This window comes from Aotus nancymaae, unplaced genomic scaffold (assembly GCF_030222135.1).
Source record: "Aotus nancymaae isolate 86718 unplaced genomic scaffold, 86718_ANA_hifiasm-v0.15.2.pri h1tg000012l, whole genome shotgun sequence".
NCBI lineage: Eukaryota > Metazoa > Chordata > Mammalia > Primates > Aotidae > Aotus > Aotus nancymaae.
In genome coordinates, this window is record NW_026988423.1 from 5907103 (window position 1) to 5925765 (window position 18663).

The 18663-nt window shown below is 35.9% G+C and overlaps 1 protein-coding gene across 1 annotated transcript in view; it reads left to right on the forward strand.

The window, feature by feature from the left end:
- ARHGAP42 (Rho GTPase activating protein 42) overlaps nucleotides 1-18663 on the forward strand; it is a 306538-nt gene that overhangs the window by 260217 nt on the left and 27658 nt on the right. Inside the window, exons 13-21 of the mRNA XM_012454896.2 lie at nucleotides 1349-1411; nucleotides 2386-2460; nucleotides 3165-3249; nucleotides 4208-4266; nucleotides 7145-7250; nucleotides 14681-14840; nucleotides 16040-16184; nucleotides 17608-17988; nucleotides 18366-18522. Coding sequence (XP_012310319.2) covers nucleotides 1349-1411; nucleotides 2386-2460; nucleotides 3165-3249; nucleotides 4208-4266; nucleotides 7145-7250; nucleotides 14681-14840; nucleotides 16040-16184; nucleotides 17608-17988; nucleotides 18366-18522 — 1231 coding nt within the window. The remainder of the gene's footprint in view (nucleotides 1-1348; nucleotides 1412-2385; nucleotides 2461-3164; nucleotides 3250-4207; nucleotides 4267-7144; nucleotides 7251-14680; nucleotides 14841-16039; nucleotides 16185-17607; nucleotides 17989-18365; nucleotides 18523-18663) is intronic.

Consider the following 18663-nt stretch of genomic DNA (forward strand, 5'->3'; position numbering starts at 1 on the left):
GTTATTTTTAAAGTACTAAATACATACATATATTTTTTTCAAAATATCAATCCCCAAATGCCTAGTGAATTAAAAACGACAATTTCTATCTTCTTTCCTCTTTCTCCTCACCAAAAGTTTGCATATATTTTTGTGGAGTTTTTCCATAGGAAAATAGAACAGTCATACATACAAAATTTTTACATTTTGAGAAAATAGGTCTTATTGTCCTGTCGATTACTTTTTTCACCTAACGACACATAATAAATATCCCTTCATGGTAGTACTTCTAGTTCCATTGTTAGGCACAGATTTTTCAGGCATTTCTGTCAATCAGTTCAGCTTCATGGGCTTGCTGTGCCTAGGATTTTTTCAGTTCTTAGTTTGTTGCTGTTTCCCTCTCTTGATTTTTATCGTAATTTTTTGATATATATTTTTTGTCTGGGGCTCTATTTTGAGTTAAAAGAATGTGTTTAATCTACTGTCTTTAAATGAAAGTCAATTTTAAATTTTTATTGGTTTGAATTCTCTTCATTTATTATTTGAAGATATTTTTAAAATCATGTCTCTATCACATGTGATGAAAATTTCTATCATGGTTCAAAACATTTTTAGTTTTTCCTCTGGGTGTCAGTTGGTATTTTTTAAATAAATGCTTTCTTTTTAAATAAGTAATCTAATTTGATCTGGCCCCAAAACCCTTTAAAATTATAATTAAAATTGATCCAAAGAAAATCTAGCCAAAAAACAATAAAAATAATTGCAATTTCATAATCCTAGGACATTTTAGAGATGTTTAGTGACTGACAATGCCTCTGTTGAATCATTTTAAATATGGTAGCAAAATGAAAAATAGAGGATGGAGCTTGGAATCAGACCCAAGTTAGAATCCCAGCTGTAGAGCTTAGAACAGAGAGCAGAGAAGGTTTTCAGCAACCCAGGGAATCATCTTAAGACTGCAAAGCCTTTTCTCTACCTCATAATGTTTTGAGAATCATGGGAAAGGACATGTGAAAGGCTTTATAATACAAGTTTCAACACATAATAAGGATTTATTCTTATTGCATTTGCTTCTATCATCTGAAAAAACACACGTAGTAAAGGAATAATGCTAGTTTTAGGAAAAGTATGTAAGATCAATGTAATATACTTTCTGTGAAGGATATTAGCAGATTGGTATAACTGTGAGCGTGAAGTTCCCTCCTCTGCTTCTACCAGAAAATAAAAGTCACCCTCTAACCAGAATACTTGAAAAACTCAGTAAAAACCTCACTACTGTTGAGTCATAAAGGCACAGTGAACAGAACCAACTGAAGTGGGGATGTAAGTTCAATAGAAACACCTAATGTGATTTCTCTCTTATTTTCAGTGTATTTGAATGAAGCAGGGTTTAACTTTGTGAGAAAATGCATTCAAGCTGTGGAAACAAGAGGTCAGTGTCGCCTGATAGGTATAGCAATTCCTGTCATGTGTCTCGTTTTTACACAGAAACCTCTCAGAGCAGAAAATGAAGATGTATTTAGTCATTTAACATGTGAGAAATTTTAAGAGTGATACAAATGTATGTATCAGTATACAAATAGCTATATCTTGAGCTTCAGTTAACTAAAAATCATGCTTTAGGCATACCTGTCTTTCAACTTTTTTTCTAATGTAGCCTCACTGTACTTCTTATTGATGGACTGTGAATTATTGATTATTGCAAGCACCTCTTTGATTTTTTTTTCTCCCAGGCATTGAGGAGGTAAGATTCCTAAGGAGCTTGTCTTCACTCCCTTCCTTCACCATATTCTTTCTTTCACTGATTTGTCACTGCCACAATTTTGGCACGTTTCTTCAGTCTAATCATCACCTCTGTCTTGAATTTCACTCCCATTATATGTTAGACTCACTGTCAGGAAAAGATGGCTAAAGCAAAATTCATATTGGGCTTTGGAGTTTCATAAACTTATATTTAAATTTTAAGTGCTGCCACTTCAACGTCTTGAGAAGTTAAGTGGTTGTTTTGAATTCTCTGAATCCGTTTCCTCATCTCTAAAATGAAGATATAAATGCCATAGTACTTTTCAACATGCAGGAGGACTCCATGACTCTGAAAAAATAGAAGATGAGGAATACTGATCATTCCTTCCCATCTCCAGTGCTTTTTTAATATTCAAATCATGGTGAATAGGCAGCTACACTTTGCTACTTTGAAAATCTTCAAAGACTTTCAAGTCACTGTTCAGTGTCTGCTCTGGGAAATATAAGTCTGATAGGTATTTCCAGGGTAGGTTTGCTAAAGTTAGACTGCAAAATTGGATAAGTAGCTTTCAAATTTTGTTAAGCGAATGTCTGAGTTTTTAACACTCTGTACTTGCCAAGCTGTTTCTCAAGCCATTTTCTTGTGATTTTCCTTCCCATTAGGTATCACCATTTTAGGCCTCTATCGAATAGGAGGAGTGAACTCCAAAGTTCAAAAACTCATGAATACCATATTTTGTAAGTTTTGGATGAAGCAACTTACTTACATAATTTTGTGATCTTATAGGTAATCTAAACTGTAGCCTTTGAGATGTAGATTAGTACTTGTCTTTGAATATTTTCAAATGATATTTAAAGTTCATATTTGTATTCAGTTTTTAATGTTCATTTATAATAGATGAACAATCAGAATTTGAGGGGGTATTTTTATAATATTGTATTTTTTTTTCTCCCAAGTGTCCTTTGGTAAGCTAGAGATATAATAAGATACATGGATGCTAGCTAGAGTCATTTGGATCCTAGCTCAGCCACTTGGAGGTTTTGTGACCTTCAGTAATTTGGTTAACATCTTTGTGTCTCAGCCTCCTCATTTATAAAAATAGGGATCATAATGATGCCTGCCTCTTAAGAGTTGTGAGGATTGAATATGTTAGTTTCTGGAAAGCACTTAGAAGCATGCTGGGCACATGGCAAGTGCTCTGTCATGTTAGCAATTAGCAATAATTTGATTTGGGAGACTTATTCCATAAGACATATCTTTGAGGTTCAGTGCCAGCTTTTTATCAGTTCACACAAACAACAATCCTAAAGTTAACTCTTGGCGTTCTAAGAAGTTAATACCTCTCTCTTTTGACCTACTTACGTTTGTGTCCGTTTTTCATAATTGCACAAGGAATATTTTGAATCGCACAATTTAAAACATCTTGTTTTATTCTTTCCAGCTCCTAAATCCCCTCCTGATGTTGATATTGATATTGAACTGTGGGACAATAAGACGATAACAAGTGGGCTGAAAAACTACCTCAGGTGAGGAGGGTCTAACTCCTGGTACTCTGGGTGCAATCCGACTCACCCCTTGGGTACTAACCACGTGACTTCATGGAACCTGCTTCCAGAAACTTCACTCAGTAGCTCAGTTCCCTCACATAAGGTGAAATAGCACAACATGGTAACACTTACATTTAGTGTTCTGGAACTTGTACTTGATTTTTTCCAAAATAATTTTAAAAGGTATATAATATTTTGAGTACTGAATTAGTATTTGTTGTTTCAAATGAAGTTTGTATATGGGATTTTCATATATTTTTTTAAAATAGCAAATTGGAACGCAAAGTTGTGTTGTTTTTGTTTTTTAACTATTGTTCCCTTATTTGTTCCTGTGGTAAGGAATTCTTACACTGAAAAAAGTGTCTCCCAGTCTCTCCTCTTAGTACAGTCGTGGAAAGAAGTACTAAGGGGGCCAGGCGCGGTGGCTCATGCCTGTAATCCCAGCACTTTGGGAGGCCGAGGCGGGTGGATCACAAGGTCAAGAGATCGAGACAATCCTGGTCAACATGGTGAAACCCCGTCTCTATTAAAAATACAAAAAATTAGCTGGGCATGGTGGCGCGTGCCTGTAATCCCAGCTACTCGGGAGGCTAAGGCAGGAGAATTGCCTGAACCCAGGAGGCGGAGTTTGCGGTGAGCCGAGATCGCGCCGTTGCACTCCAGCCTGGGTAACAAGAGCGAAACTCCGTCTCAAAAAAAAAAAAAAGTACTAAGGGGCATTGGTGTCTTTGAGGTCTGCATTTTAGGTCTATCTGTGGCCCTACTACTGCAACTCCATAATACTGACAAATCACCCAATTCTTTTTTATTTACTTATTTATATACTATTTTATTTTATTGATGAATAATAATCACCTAATTCTTAAAGAAACACTTAAAGTTTAGAGGATAAAATAGATACTCCCATTCTAACATGTGCTTCCCTTCTTCTTTGTAGGTGCCTTGCAGAACCACTGATGACTTACAAGTTGCACAAAGATTTTATCATTGCTGTTAGTAAGTATACCTGCATCACATATGCATTCTAATTGATGTAGTTTTATGCTGCCTTAGGCATATATTACTATGAAGTATATCAGCTAGTGAAGATTTTTTTCAAATATTGCTTAAAAAGTTGTTAATCTGATATTTAGCAGTTTATAATGTGTTTAGAAGCCATTAAGAAATTGCAGAATTAACTGAAATATTTTGACACTTAGTAAGACCTCATTGCATAATAGTCTGGTGATTAGAAAGAACCATGAGGAATTATTCTAACTTTATTTTACTTGAATGACAAATATCAGTTTCTTCTAAGAGCAACTAAGCAGGACTCCAAATATGTACAGATAGTTACATGGCTGCACATGCTCATGTGCTAGATTCTCAATCTGGAGATGAGTCAAATATTTTTGGCAGGCAAAAGGCGCTTCTATCAATCCCCTCTTTCCCATATTTTATTTGTGATGATCACATTTTTGTCATTTGTTTAGATCTGTGACTGCCATCATGTGATATGAATAGATAGATCAATTTAAAATATTAGCAGGGATAGTTGACATATGTAATCTGAGAAGTTAGTAACATGTATTTGTAAACCATTGAGACTGAAGTGCCAGGTATCATCTGAGCCCATCACAGCAACTTGTAACAATTAAGAGCTGGAATTTCATTGTTAAGATGTATGAGGTGTGACTGCAACTAGATTTTTTCACAATCCAAGGAAGAAATTAGTTGCCTTAGTTTATCTGCACACATCGTAATGTCACAGGAAATGTGTGCTGATAAAAGTGTCAGATAAAGTTGAATGACCTTGGTTTTCAATCCAGCATTTATGACTGACTACATGATCTCATATAAAACTATACTGTTTAGTTTTCTCTTGAAGCTCTCCACTCTATCTTCTCTTCATAGAAATCTTTGTAAGACAAACAGGACTGGAGAAAATACATAATCTCCCGTCTTATTCTATGAACTAGGAAATCAGGACCCAGGGTGGGCCAGTAACATGTACAATGACACTAATAAATTCATGACAAAATCAAGTGTGCAAGCCAGTTTTTTGTTTGTTTGTTTTTTGTTTTTTTTACTCTACCCAGAACCCTTTCATACAGACATTTTGCTTTATAACAAATGAAATTTGAGCTACTCGGCTAAAATGGCTCATTGAGTTTATTGTTTTAGTACAAGTTTTTGGTCACAAGTTTTTCTCCGTTTGCTTCTGTGGAAAATGATGATATTATTATGATAATATTCATGTCCATGATATTTAAAATATTCTTATATATAAGAATTCATCTTTCGTCTGGACCTAAGATAGCAATATTTACTAGATGCTAAGTTAAGAAAATTAGATTATTTCGTTTCAAGCAGCAAAATTCTAGCTCAGTATAAAGGGGAAGTTATTTAGATCCTAAGAGGTATTTCGGTGGATTCCTTGGCAGAACAGAGAGGTCGGGGTTTCCATGAGCCTGCAACCAGAAACTGCCTAGCTGGGATTTGACATTTCTCTACTCACTCTTTCTGGAGGATCTCTCATCTTTGTTCTCTACTATATTTCTATCATTCTCACTTTCCTTCCTGGTCAGATTTTCTTGGAGTACATTTGGTCACTTCAGCTTTTACATTATCTGCCTTTTCATATATCCAGCAGAAAGATCAGAGTTTTGATGTCTCCATTCCACTTGCTAGGTGAGACCTCGTGTTTAGCCTGAGGCAGGCTCTCTCCTCACCCCATGTCTAAATAGCTGGGCCCAGCCAGATGAAATAGTACTTCCATAATGTAAATCCCATGAGTCAAGGTAATTTCTGGAGAAAGAATTTCTGGAGAAAGAATTCTGGGGCAATCACCCCAGAATTTATTTGCTACAGTAAGAGAATGTTAAATAGCTTTCTTGTTCTGAAATGTTAGACATTTCTCTAGCAGACATGTCAACATCTTGGCTTTTACTTGGCAGACTACACTTGTCATAGATGATTTCTTACATTTACATTTATAATTGTCAGTATGTGCTTCAAATCTATTTGGCTTATGTTTATGTAATAATGCTAACATTTCAGAACAGTTTCTGTATTGTCTTTGTAAGATAAGGGGAGGAATGTGGGATTTGATCTCATCACACTGGGTTGAATCTCTAGGAGCTTTCTATGGATGTTATTACTCCATTCTCACACTGCTTTGAAGGAATATCCAAGACTGGGTAATTTATAAGAAAAAGATTTACTTGACTCACAGTTCTGCATGGCTGGGAAGGACTCAGGAAACTTGCAATCATGGCAGAAGGTGCCTCTTCACATGGCGGCAGGAGAGACAAGTGCTGAGGAAAGTGGGGAAAGCCCCTTATAAAACCATCAGATCTCATGAGAACTCACTCACTATCACAAGAACAGCATAGGGTAACTGCCCCCATGATCCCGTTACCTCCCAATGGGTCCCTCCCACAACACATGGGGATTATGGAAACTACAATTCAAGATGAGATTTGGGTGAGAATACAGCCAAACCATATCAATGGGCTAATACATCCTCTAGTGACTGGCACGTTAGGCAGTCTACAGCAAGTGCTGTGATCATTCATATTTCTAAAAGTTTGACTCTCCCCAAGTGGGTGATGAGTTATGGCTATATCAAAGTATACAGTTCAGTGGCAAAGAGCACCTGTGTGAAATCAATAGAACTGGGCTTCTTTGGCTTCTCTACTTCCTAACTTCATGACCATGGGCAAATTACTTAACTTCTGCAAGCCATAAAGAATTATAATGACAGTAGTATATGAAGCAGTGCTTATGAGGCATGAGGGGTAGGGGGTAGTCATTGTGATTAGATTACTCGTGTTTACATACCCATTGGAATGCAATTAAAACTTGAACATTTGCAACCTTTTTTATGTAACAGAATCTGATGACCAAAACTACAGGGTGGAGGCTGTACATGCATTGGTGCACAAATTGCCGGAGAAGAACAGAGAGATGCTGGACATCTTAATAAAGCATCTGGTCAAGTAATTCTCTAACTTATATTTTTCATTTAACTTACTGTTCATCTGTGAAGTTTGTTCATGTCTTTTGAAAGTGTGCGATGATGTTATACCATTGCTATTATAATTAGAGTCCATTGAATTTGCTTAAAAAATAGTATGGCAGTTTGTTTTTAAGATATTTCTATATAAGTGTGTGTACCTGTGTGTTTATTGCATATAATTATGCAAATATCTTTTGCCATTGTTAAACTAATGATGAAACAATTAGATGTGTCAATTTAAAAATGAAGGAGTATATAGTTTTTTTTTCCTCCCAATTATTTTAGGCTCATAAGCAATGAGTTTAAAGGCCAGTGCTCTATACTATCAAAGTCAACAGGTTCACCTAGGTCAAACTAACACTTAACTGGTAGATTCCCTCCATGTAGTCATAATTTTGCTTGCTCTCGGGAGATTTTTCTAACTTTGCTGCTAGTTTATTTGTATACTTTTATATCTCTCTTTGTAGATATTATATTACCCAGAATTATTTGCAGAAACAAAAGCAATAGTGTGTGTGTTTATGTGTGTACATATATTTTGCATATATATATAAAGAGATAGTTTGGCTGATTTTAAGGAATTGGTTCACATGATTATGGAGGCTAATAAGTCTGAAATCTGCAGGGCAGGCTGGCAGGATACAGGCCCAGGGAAGAGTTGATATTGAAACTTGAATCCAAAGGCAGTCTTGAGACAGAATTCCTTCTTACTCAGGGAACTCAGTTTTTTCTCTTAAGACCTTCAACTGATTAGATGAGGCCCACCCACATTATGGAGGGTAATCTACTCTACTTAAACTCTACTCATTTAAATGATAATGTTATCTGAAAAGAGTACCTTCACAGAAACATCTAAGATAATCTTCAGCCAAATATCTGGGTATCATAGCGTAGCCCAGTTGACATGTACAATTAATCATTATAAATATTATATCTATCTACTCTTTCTCTCTCTAGAAATTGAAAGATACAGAGAGAGCAACAAATACATATTTAAGCCCAGAGTGAGTTGGCCATGCTGCTGGAAGCAAACATCTAAATCCAGTTTTAAACTTACTTAAGAATTTCCTGTAGCATTATTTAGTATTTGGATAATCCCATTTTAATGAGTACCATGATTTAAATAAAATGATTAATCCTTCATTCTTTGTTATAAGTACTGACTCAATATATGCTCATTTGAGCCATATACATTGGAAATATAACTTGAGTATCCCAAGTCTGAAAATCAAAAATTCAAAATGCTCCAAAATCTACAACTTTTTGAGTACTGAGATGATGCTCAGTTATAATTGGAACTTTTTGGATTTGGGATGCTCAAATGGTAAATATAATGCAGATATTTGAAAATCTGAAAAAAAAACTTTGGATAAGGGATACTCATCCTGTACTGCTACATAAACATATTCATAAATCTCATCCCAACTTGCAGGCTTTTAGATAATATAATAAATCTTCCCCCACATACCCATTACTACCACTGCTATTTAAAATAAAAAGGAAGTATACTAAGATCAACATCACTTAAAGTTCATCATTAATTCTTGACCCAGAGCAGCACTTATTTTAGCTAATGAACATAGGACTTGCTGTTGGTGGTCAGTCTTAGTTTTGAGTTGCGTGAGCTCTTCATGATATTTACACAATTTATTGGAAATTTTCTTGCTGGTCTTCAAACTAATTTTTTAGCAAACACTTTGAAATTTTCCTTTTAAAATCCACATGTGTGTCACATAAAATGTGTTTGCTTAATTGTCCAGAATACTAGATTAATACAAGCTGCACCCTTAATGTGACTGTGTGTGGTTTGGCATAGGGAATAGCAGGAGACTATCTGGCCACTAAAGAATGCTTAAATTACTTTGCTCATCCTTCCCCACCATTCCTGGCTTCTTTCTCGAAATTACAAAAGGTTAAGCCCTGCTTACCAAACAGCAGCTGTGGAATGTGCATTCATATCGCCACAGACTTACTTATAAAAACAGCAAACAATAAATAACACTCTTGATCCTTGGTAACCTTTTATGGCTGGAAAAAAAATTAGGGCAATCAAACTGGATTGGGATTCTAGAGAATAAAGGACTGATTCTGAATTTCCATTAATTAACTCTGAAAAATGGTATAAATCATAGCTTTCTTCCTGAGAGTCTGTTTGTCTTGAAAACAAAGGCTGTCTGTGGTGTTTTCCTTGATTCTCAAATAATTTAAATATTTAAAAGTGTTATTTCTTAAATTACCAAAAAAAAAAGTATTGTGGGTGGACTTATCTATTCATTAGGAGATATAACATTTTAGAAAATTGTTATGGAATTTCTTTTGAATGTAAATGAAAAAATGAAAGTTGATTTCTCCTAAATGAAAGCCTTTTCATTTTACACATGGTTCTTTGTTAATGATATTAAATTTGCCACTTTATTTAAGATGTTTTTAATTCAGTAAGATTCAGGTGACCAATAATCCTTACTCAGTGCAATTGTGAAACTAAACAAAACTCTTGGTTCTCTGTTTGGAAAGCCCTCTCAGAAGCGCATGACTTTGCTTCATGTATTTGAGTACTCTATTATTAGCTATATATATATGTTTATAATTGTTATATATTCCTGTTAGATTGACCCGTTTATTATTATATTTTATCTTTATCTCTAATAGCATTTCTTTGTTTTAAAATCTATTTTACATAGATTTAAAATCCGTTTTGTATGATATTGATACAGTCCTTCTGGCTTTAATTTGGTTACTGTTTGCATGATACATCTCCCATCCTTTTACTTTCCACCTATTTGTATTTCTGAATCTAATGTAGATCTACTGTAGAATGCATATAGTTGGATCTTATTGTTTTTTGATTCAGTTTGAAAATCTCTGACTTTTGATTGTATTGTTTAATCCATTTACATTTAATGTTGTTATTGATGTGGTTGGACCTATGTCTGCCTTTTTTGTTTGTTTCCTGTATGTTTCATGTTGTCTTTGCTATTCAGTTTCAACTTTATTGCTTGTCCTAGTAGATTTTCTAGAGCTTATCATATACATCTTATCAGAACATACTAACTTAATTCATGTGAGCTATAGAAACATTATTTTTACATAGTTCTATTTCCTTTTCTTTGTGCTATAATTAATAAACATATTATATATATATATATATGTTACATCCCAACAATCAGTTGTTATAATTATTTCTATAATTTTATGCCTCTTAATGAAGTTGAGGGAAGAAAGAGGAGCAAGTATAGTTGTAGAATTTTATATGTTTATTAACCTTCTTATTTACCATTTATTAACCTTTTCATTTATTCCTGTGAATTTGAGTTACCATCTGGTATTATTTTCTTACTCCAGTACAGCTTTGCTCTCAAGCTTTGCCTTTTGTGCTATTATTGTCAAATATATCATGTTTTTATATGTTATGGGCCCAACAATATAATTATTAATACATACATATTATTAAAATTGCATTTTAAATCAAGAAAATGAAGGAGAAGAAATATGTATTTATACTCTTTTAATTACATAATTACCTATTCTTTTTTTTTTGCTTTTACATGTGCATTTGAATTATCGTCTAAGGTCACTTGCTTTCAGCCTGAAGAATATCCTTTAATATTTTTTTGTAATGTGGATCTGCTAACAATTTTTGTTCACTTAGGAATGCTTTTATTTCACCTTCCTTTTTGTAGGTTAGTTTTGCTAGATAAAAGATTCTTAGCTGGCAGACTTTTTTTCTTTAAGCATTTTGAATATGCCATCTCACTACCTTCTAGCCTTTATTGTTTCTACTGAGAAATCAGTTGATAAACTTGTTGGGGTTCCTTGTAGACCCCAATAAGACTTTTTCTCTCACTGCTTTCAGAATTTTCTTTTTTTCTTGGGCTTTCAGCACTTTTCCTGTGATGTGTCTTGCTGTGGATATCTTTGCAGTTATTCTACTTGGAGTTTGTTGAGCTTCTTGGATAGGCAGATTAATGTTTTTAATCAAATTTGGAAAATTTTCAGCCACTGCATCTTTGAATATTTTTTTCTACTTCTCTCTTTCCTCTGCTTTTGGTACTCCCATAATACATTTATTAGTGTGCTTTATAATGTCACAGAGTTTTTTCTGATCATCTATCTTCGTTTTTTTTCTTTCTGTCCATTCCTCAGATTACATAATCTCTATTGATACTTCAGGTTTACTGATTTACTCTTCTGCCGGGTCAACTTTAGTGTTGAACCACAGTAATGAATTTTTCATTTCAGCTGTTGTACACTTAAACTTCAATTTCCATTTGGTTCTTATTTTTAAAATACTCTCTTATTATTGATATTCTCTATTTGATGAAACATTGCCATCACACTCCCATACTTTATTTTTAATACGTGGTTTTCTTGAGGACTTTGGATATATTTATAATGACTTCTTTGAAGTCCTTTTCTGTTAAATCTGACATTTGGGCCTGCTTACAGGAAGTTTTTGTTATCCACTTTTTTCCTGGTGCATGAGTCACACTTTCCTGTTTCTTTACATTGTCATAATTTTTGGTTGAAGACATGGCATTTTAGCTACTCTTTTACAGTAACTCTGGATACTAATACTGATCCTCTGTTGCTTTTATTGTTGTTTACTTGTTTATTTCTTTTTTTTCTTTTTGAGACAGAGTCTCCCTCTGTCACTCAGGCTGGAGTACAGTGGCATGATCTCAGCTCACTGCAACCTCTGCCTTCTGGGTCCAAGCAGTTCTGCTTCAGCTTCCCAGGTAGCTGGGATTACAGGCACCTGCCACCACACCTGGCTAATTTTGTATTTTTAGTAGAGGTGAAGTTTCACCATGTTGGTCGGGCTGGTCTGAAACTCCTGACCTCAGGTGATCCATCTCGGCCTCCCAAAGTGCTGAGATTACACGTTTGAGCCACTGTGCCCAGCCTATTTATTTAGTCTCTTTAGTGAACTATTTTAATAAAGTCTATTTCCCCTTCAGTGTAAAGCGTCTTCTATTATCTCTTCAGAGAATGCAGCCTTGGACATGACCACAGTCACCCAGGGGTAACAGTGGTTTTAGCAGAGTTCTGTTTGTTTCCTTAGCTGATCTATAAAGTTGTGTGCTTCATTGGTATCATACCCAGCTTGTTAGTTTTCACTAACTGCTGGGAGATTGCTCTGTTGTTTTCGACAACACACTGGAGCATATCCAGTTAAATTCTGGCTCCTTGCAGGGTCACTTTTTAAAAACAAAACAAAACAAAACAAAACAGTCTTTGAGATTTGTTATGATGCTAAGAGGGCTCTTTTTGACTGTCTCTTTCCCTAGTTATTTCTTACAATTTCACAAGAGGGTCAGAGTTTTCTGTTCTTATGGAGTACACTCCCCAGACCAAAATCTTTGACCCATTGCTCTTGGCACTGGCTGAAGGAGGTAGCCCTGAAATGAGGGAGATTGTGGTGCCAGTATTCTTGGCCTGCTTTACCTTAAAGCCATCCACCGTAGGTGTGTGGCTAGTTGGAGGCAGAGAATTCTCTGGGTTGCAGAGGCCGAATTCCCAGTGAGGGCCTTTTCAGTTGTTTCATTCAGTTGAAACAATACAAATGGGCAGATCCGGATATACATTTCCTCTTTAAATAAAAGAAAGGGAGATGTTCCAGAAGATAGCAGTTGGGTATCAGCTCCCTACATGAGTTGAGGGAATAAGTTACAGAACCTACTGAAATGGTGAGTGGTGGGAGTCTGTATCAACTGAGTAACCCAGCAGAAGGAAAAATGCAGTGAAAAGGAAATCAGTTATCAAAATAATCCATCTTCTGTGCAATGTAGTCATCGACCCACCTTTTCTAAACCAAGGTTTTGAGATTCCCAGGTTTATTCCTAATAAGCTTAATATTAACTGTATTCCACTTTATTTACATTGTAGGAACGATGACATTTTAGCAAAAGTCCCTAACACTAATTTAATTTCAGGGGAGAATATTATCTTGAGATCATATATAATTTAATTTATTATTTCATTTAATTCTTGTAACAACCCAATATGGGTTGTTATATATATAATTTAAAGATAAGGAAACTGAAACCTAGAGATATTAAATAACATAACTGAGCCCACCCAACTTCCAAGAGATGGATCCAGGTTTGAAACTAGATAGGCTTATTACATGTACATACTACTTTCCTGAGTAGATTTTCTAATACATATTAAGCAATTAATGTATAATATTTGATTATATTAAAAGGAAATTTGGAATGAAACTCTTCTTACTTGAACTAAATGCTTTCTTAGCTAGTGTGCTCTATGGCATAAGGAAAATGTCAGTCAGCGTGGCAGTCTTCTCTTCCTATTCTGTGTCAGGAGTTGCACGGATAGTCTAATATCCTGGATTTCCCATAAAATCTCACTTTTGGTTGTAGAATGCAGTTTGTGATGCACGGTCAGTCAGACATAAACATAGTCTTGTGTTATACTAATAACCTGACTTGGAATAAGATAGAAAAGTGCGTGGTTAAACTAAAAGATAAGTCAAACGAATGAGGTTTCCTGTAAAGAATGTATTTAATTTCCAGAATAAATTAGTGAACTAGTCAGAGTCATCCTTGATAGTTGCTAGAAGTACTTCACTCGGGTCACTGTTATCAGAGATTTTTCATTCTATTGTCAAGCCAGCAATGGTGCTACCAGGTCTTGTCTCACTGTTCGCCTAGCACAGCACCCGGCACTGGGGAGGCACTCAGAGAAGTTTTGAATGGATGGAAGGAAGGGAGGGAGGGAGAGGTGGGAGAGGTGGGAGAGGTGGGGAGGAAGGAACAGAAGAAGGAGAGAGGGAAGGAGGAAGAAAAGAATGTGTTGGTGAGTGATCTATCCTGGGAGCTCAAGGAACCCACTGACTTGCTGTCAGGAGACCTGAATTGAAACAGCACCTCTATCCTGAATTTGTTGTGACCTCAAAATACACGTTTCTTTAGGAGCTTCTGAGGTTTTTAAAATTTGTACAGTAGGAATATCTGACTTACTGGAAAGATTAAATTCAATAATATGTATGAAAATTCCTGGCAGTAGGTTCTCAGTAATATGTTTGGTGAGTCTGAAGATAATTGCCACCAGTCTACTCTTAACTGTTTGTTCCAAAAGAATTATACTAGCATTGAAAATACCAAACAGCTGGTCATCTTTCTAGGGTAATTGTACTTGATTTAGGAAATTAGGGGTTTTTTTCTTTAATGGATTTTGTTTTGTTTGTAATTATGTTTTACTTGAACTAATGTTAACTGTTTACATCTTTTTAGGCCATACTCCAAATGCTAATTGGAAGTGGTTAAAAGTAGGACAATTTGCCTATAATGGCATATTTTATATTTTTTGCACCACAAATTTGATAGAAGAGACTATTTCATAATTTTGAAACATGTAACTTAAGATATCTCTGTTGCTCTTAATTTGCAGAGTATCACTGCACAGCCAACAAAATCTCATGACCGTCTCAAATCTTGGTGTCATATTTGGCCCAACTCTAATGAGAGCACAGGAAGAAACTGTGGCTGCTATGATGAATATTAAATTTCAGAATATTGTGGTAGAAATTCTGATAGAGCACTATGAAAAGGTATGCTGAATTTTCATGTGGAAGCGTCAAGTTTTATATCTTTTAAAATGAAATTTTGCATTTGTGTCATCTGTGAGCTTTATATTGCAATCATTTATTCCTATAAAATGTAAAAAGCTCATAAGTTTTGTATAAATTACTTCTTCACGGGGACTTCAATTTTCTTTTGTTGTTAAGTGCTTCTCAAAATTCTTTAGTTAGATGGCTTTCTTTTCTTCTGCATAATTGACTGCTAAAGGTTTTCTTCTTTATATTGTGTGGTAAATGTATTAATCCTATACAGAGAACACTTTAAAATCACTTTGTGACTGGGTCTATTTAACCTTCTCTTTGTATCCCTTTGAAATCAAACTCTTAATTATTTAGAAGTAATGTTCTAACTAAACAAAAGAAAAAATACAGGGAATAGTCTTGAAGTCTTCTCTATATCTAGTCCCTAAGATGAATTTTTTGGGAAAAAAAAAAAAAGATCTTGGAATAACTGTGGAAATGGGAAATTTTGAAAGCTGAATTAGTTGGATTTTTAAGCAAATTAAGCCATTTAAGGTCTAATAATTTGCAATCCTTTTATCTCTGATCTGGTCCTTGTGAAAGAATGATTAAACCCCTCTCCTCCCCTGGGTCTCTTCCCAGCACCCACAGAAGCATGCCCTTAGTTGTATCCAAGGGCACAAGCTGTCTCACAGCCCAAGAGCCCATGGCTGTGTCCTATAGCTCTGCTCATACCCTTACCTGCAGCTAGTCACATTCCTTGACAGCTCAGAGCCAACAGCAAGGCAGCATCTTCTCCTGAGAATCAAGGAGCCATTCAGTGGGAGAAATGATACAGAATGAGCCTCAGTTCCTCTCAGCTTATGTTTTTTTCAGAGCATGAAGGTGGAAAGAGACTATTACAATAAAAACAATCAATATGTCTTGACATGGACATTTATTCATATTTGGAAGGTTTCTTAAAATCATTGAAAGATCTTCTAAATTTTACTTTTGGGGAATGGGAGAGAATGAAAAAGAAAATCCAGAGAAAGAAATAATACTCCATATAAATGGAAAAGTTACACTTGCTCTAGGATATTCATTTTTTGTAGCTGATTAAGTAGCACATAGTTCTAAGACTATTTAAGAACTCTCAAAGCTTATTTTATGATGAAAGTGGCAATGTCACCCTTTTATTGACCTTGGTCCATTTTTCTTAAATGTAGATTTTTCATACTGCGCCAGACCCAAACATTCCTCTTCCTCAGCCTCAGTCTCGATCTGGATCCCGAAGGACACGAGCAATCTGCCTGTCTACAGGATCTAGGAAGCCCAGAGGGAGGTATACTCCATGCCTGGCCGAACCCGATAGTAAGTGCACACGACCTTAGCGAGATGCTTTCTTCATTCTTTAATTCAGCTGTACTTCACTGTATTGGTAATTAGGTAGAAAGAGAAGATGTTCTCACTGATGCTCTTTTCCCAACACCTCCTCTTTTATCATTTGTATATTCTCTGTCAGTAGCTGTAAGGTTGCTTGGGTAAGCAAATTCATTATTGATACAAAAGGGAAGAAGTAGTTGCTCAAGTACATTGGGTGCTACTTTGTAGCAGGTTTTGTCCTATTGTCAAAGTAGTAAAGAAGAAAGCAAGAGAAAGTCTGACTGAAGCTGTCATTTTCTTCCTTCCTTTCACATTATGTTCTTAAAGCATTATCTCTTGGGTATCTGTGTCTGAAAGAGAAAAGAAACAACACATATTATCATTAACTTACAATCCTGAGCCAAGCCCCAAGGTGATGTGGGTGGCACCTTGAGACCCTGGCATGCATTAAACTGTGGCGGTTCTTATTCTGTTTTATACCCCCCCAGCCCAATCTTTTGCCCACAGTCAATATTTAATAGAAAACAGTCAAAAACAATTTAATACAATTGTTATTGTATTAAAATAACTAAAAGAATGTAATTGGATTGTTTGTAACTCAGAGGATAAATGCCTGAGGAGATGCATACCCCATTTCCATGATGTGCTTATTTCACACTGCACACCTGTATCAAAATATCCCATGTTCTCCATAAATACATTTACCTACCATGTACCCAGAAAATTTTTAAAAAATAAAAATAGTTAATTTTTAATTTGGATATATGTGAATGTATTATTACGCTTTATCTGATTTTTCTTATAACTTGCTTTTAGGAACATTAGAAAATAAACCCAGAGAAATAGCCAGTTTCTTACATTTCTATATTCGTAGCTGGAAAGGGAAAAAGCCTTTGAAAATTGAGTTGTTTGAGATTTACTACTGATGTTTACTGGTGCCTTTGAACGAAAGAAGGCTGAGTCCTGTAACTTGGAATTAATCACCTATGATGGGAAAAGTAAAAGAAAGTGGAAATATGTCTTTACCCTTTTCATTGATTCCTTGTAATGTCATGAAGGAATCTTACTTCTCTTACTTCTGAATTCTGTTTCATAAACAAATCTTGTCTGAATTCAAGTCAGCCCACTTACGCTTCAAGAAGTAAAGTCATTACCCAAAGGTAGATAGTTCATAGGTGCATATATAATCTTCCTAAAACACTATTGAAAAATACGTTCAGCGAGTTCAAATGAATATTTTAAAGCCTTTCTCCAGTACCAAGGACAATTCTCCATACAAGGTAGGGGCTTACCACTTAAATAGGGTCAGGTGGCTACAGAACACATGTAAGTTCGAGAACAGAAGGGTTTTGGTGATGCCGTTATCAGTAGACAGTTACACTTGCTTTTGTCTCTCCTGCCTACTCCTCAGGTGACTCCTACAGCAGCAGCCCAGACAGCACACCCATGGGGAGCATTGAGTCACTCTCCTCTCATTCCTCTGAACAAAATAGCACTACAAAGTCAGCTTCCTGCCAGCCCCGGGAGAAATCTGGAGGGATTCCTTGGATTGCAACCCCTTCATCTTCCAATGGACAGAAAAGCCTCGGTCTCTGGACAACTAGTCCTGAATCAAGTTCTAGAGAAGATGCAACCAAAACAGATGCAGAATCAGATTGCCAGAGTGTTGCTTCGGTCACCAGCCCAGGGGACGTTTCCCCACCGATAGACCTAGTCAAGAAAGGGCCTTACGGGCTTTCAGGACTGAAAAGAGCTTCTGCTGCTTCTCTCAGATCCATCTCTGCAGCTGAAGGTAAGCCAGAGTGGAACTTGTGCAAGATGTTGTTGTCTAGTAACACTTTTGCTGGATTATTCAGCATGATTAAGCCGGGATAAAGTTAATGGTGGAGAAACTAATGATGCTTATCTACTTTGTTCCTGTTCTTGGATTTTATAACCTAGGCACTGTGACATTTTTCCTGAATCTTTCCATGTCTGTGAAGTGATGTCTTTGTAATTACTGTAGATTTTGATCTCCCTGTGCGATGGGTTGCTGTGCTCAAAGAACATTCTGTACCTTCCCATTCGGGCTCAGAGAAAAATACTTCCTTTTGTTATGCACATGTACTGTGTTATTGCTATTATGTTGTCTAATAGCACCTTGCCTGTTTTCTTGGGCTTTCTTTTTAGGAAACAAGAGCTACAGTGGATCTATTCAAAGCTTAACTTCTGTAGGTTCCAAGGAGACACCCAAAGCTTCACCAAACCCAGACCTGCCTCCAAAAATGTGCAGGAGGTTAAGACTAGACCCTGCCTCAAGCAATGGCTATCAGCGTCCCGGCTCAGTGTAAGTGGGAGTTTATGTTTACTGTTCTCCCAGGGACATAGAGGAGTTGAGTGTTTCAGAAGAACTCTTGGGAGTCCCACAAGTTGAGTAAGTTGGGAATACTTTATCTGTAGAGTGGGTACGTCCACTTCTGTAGGACTC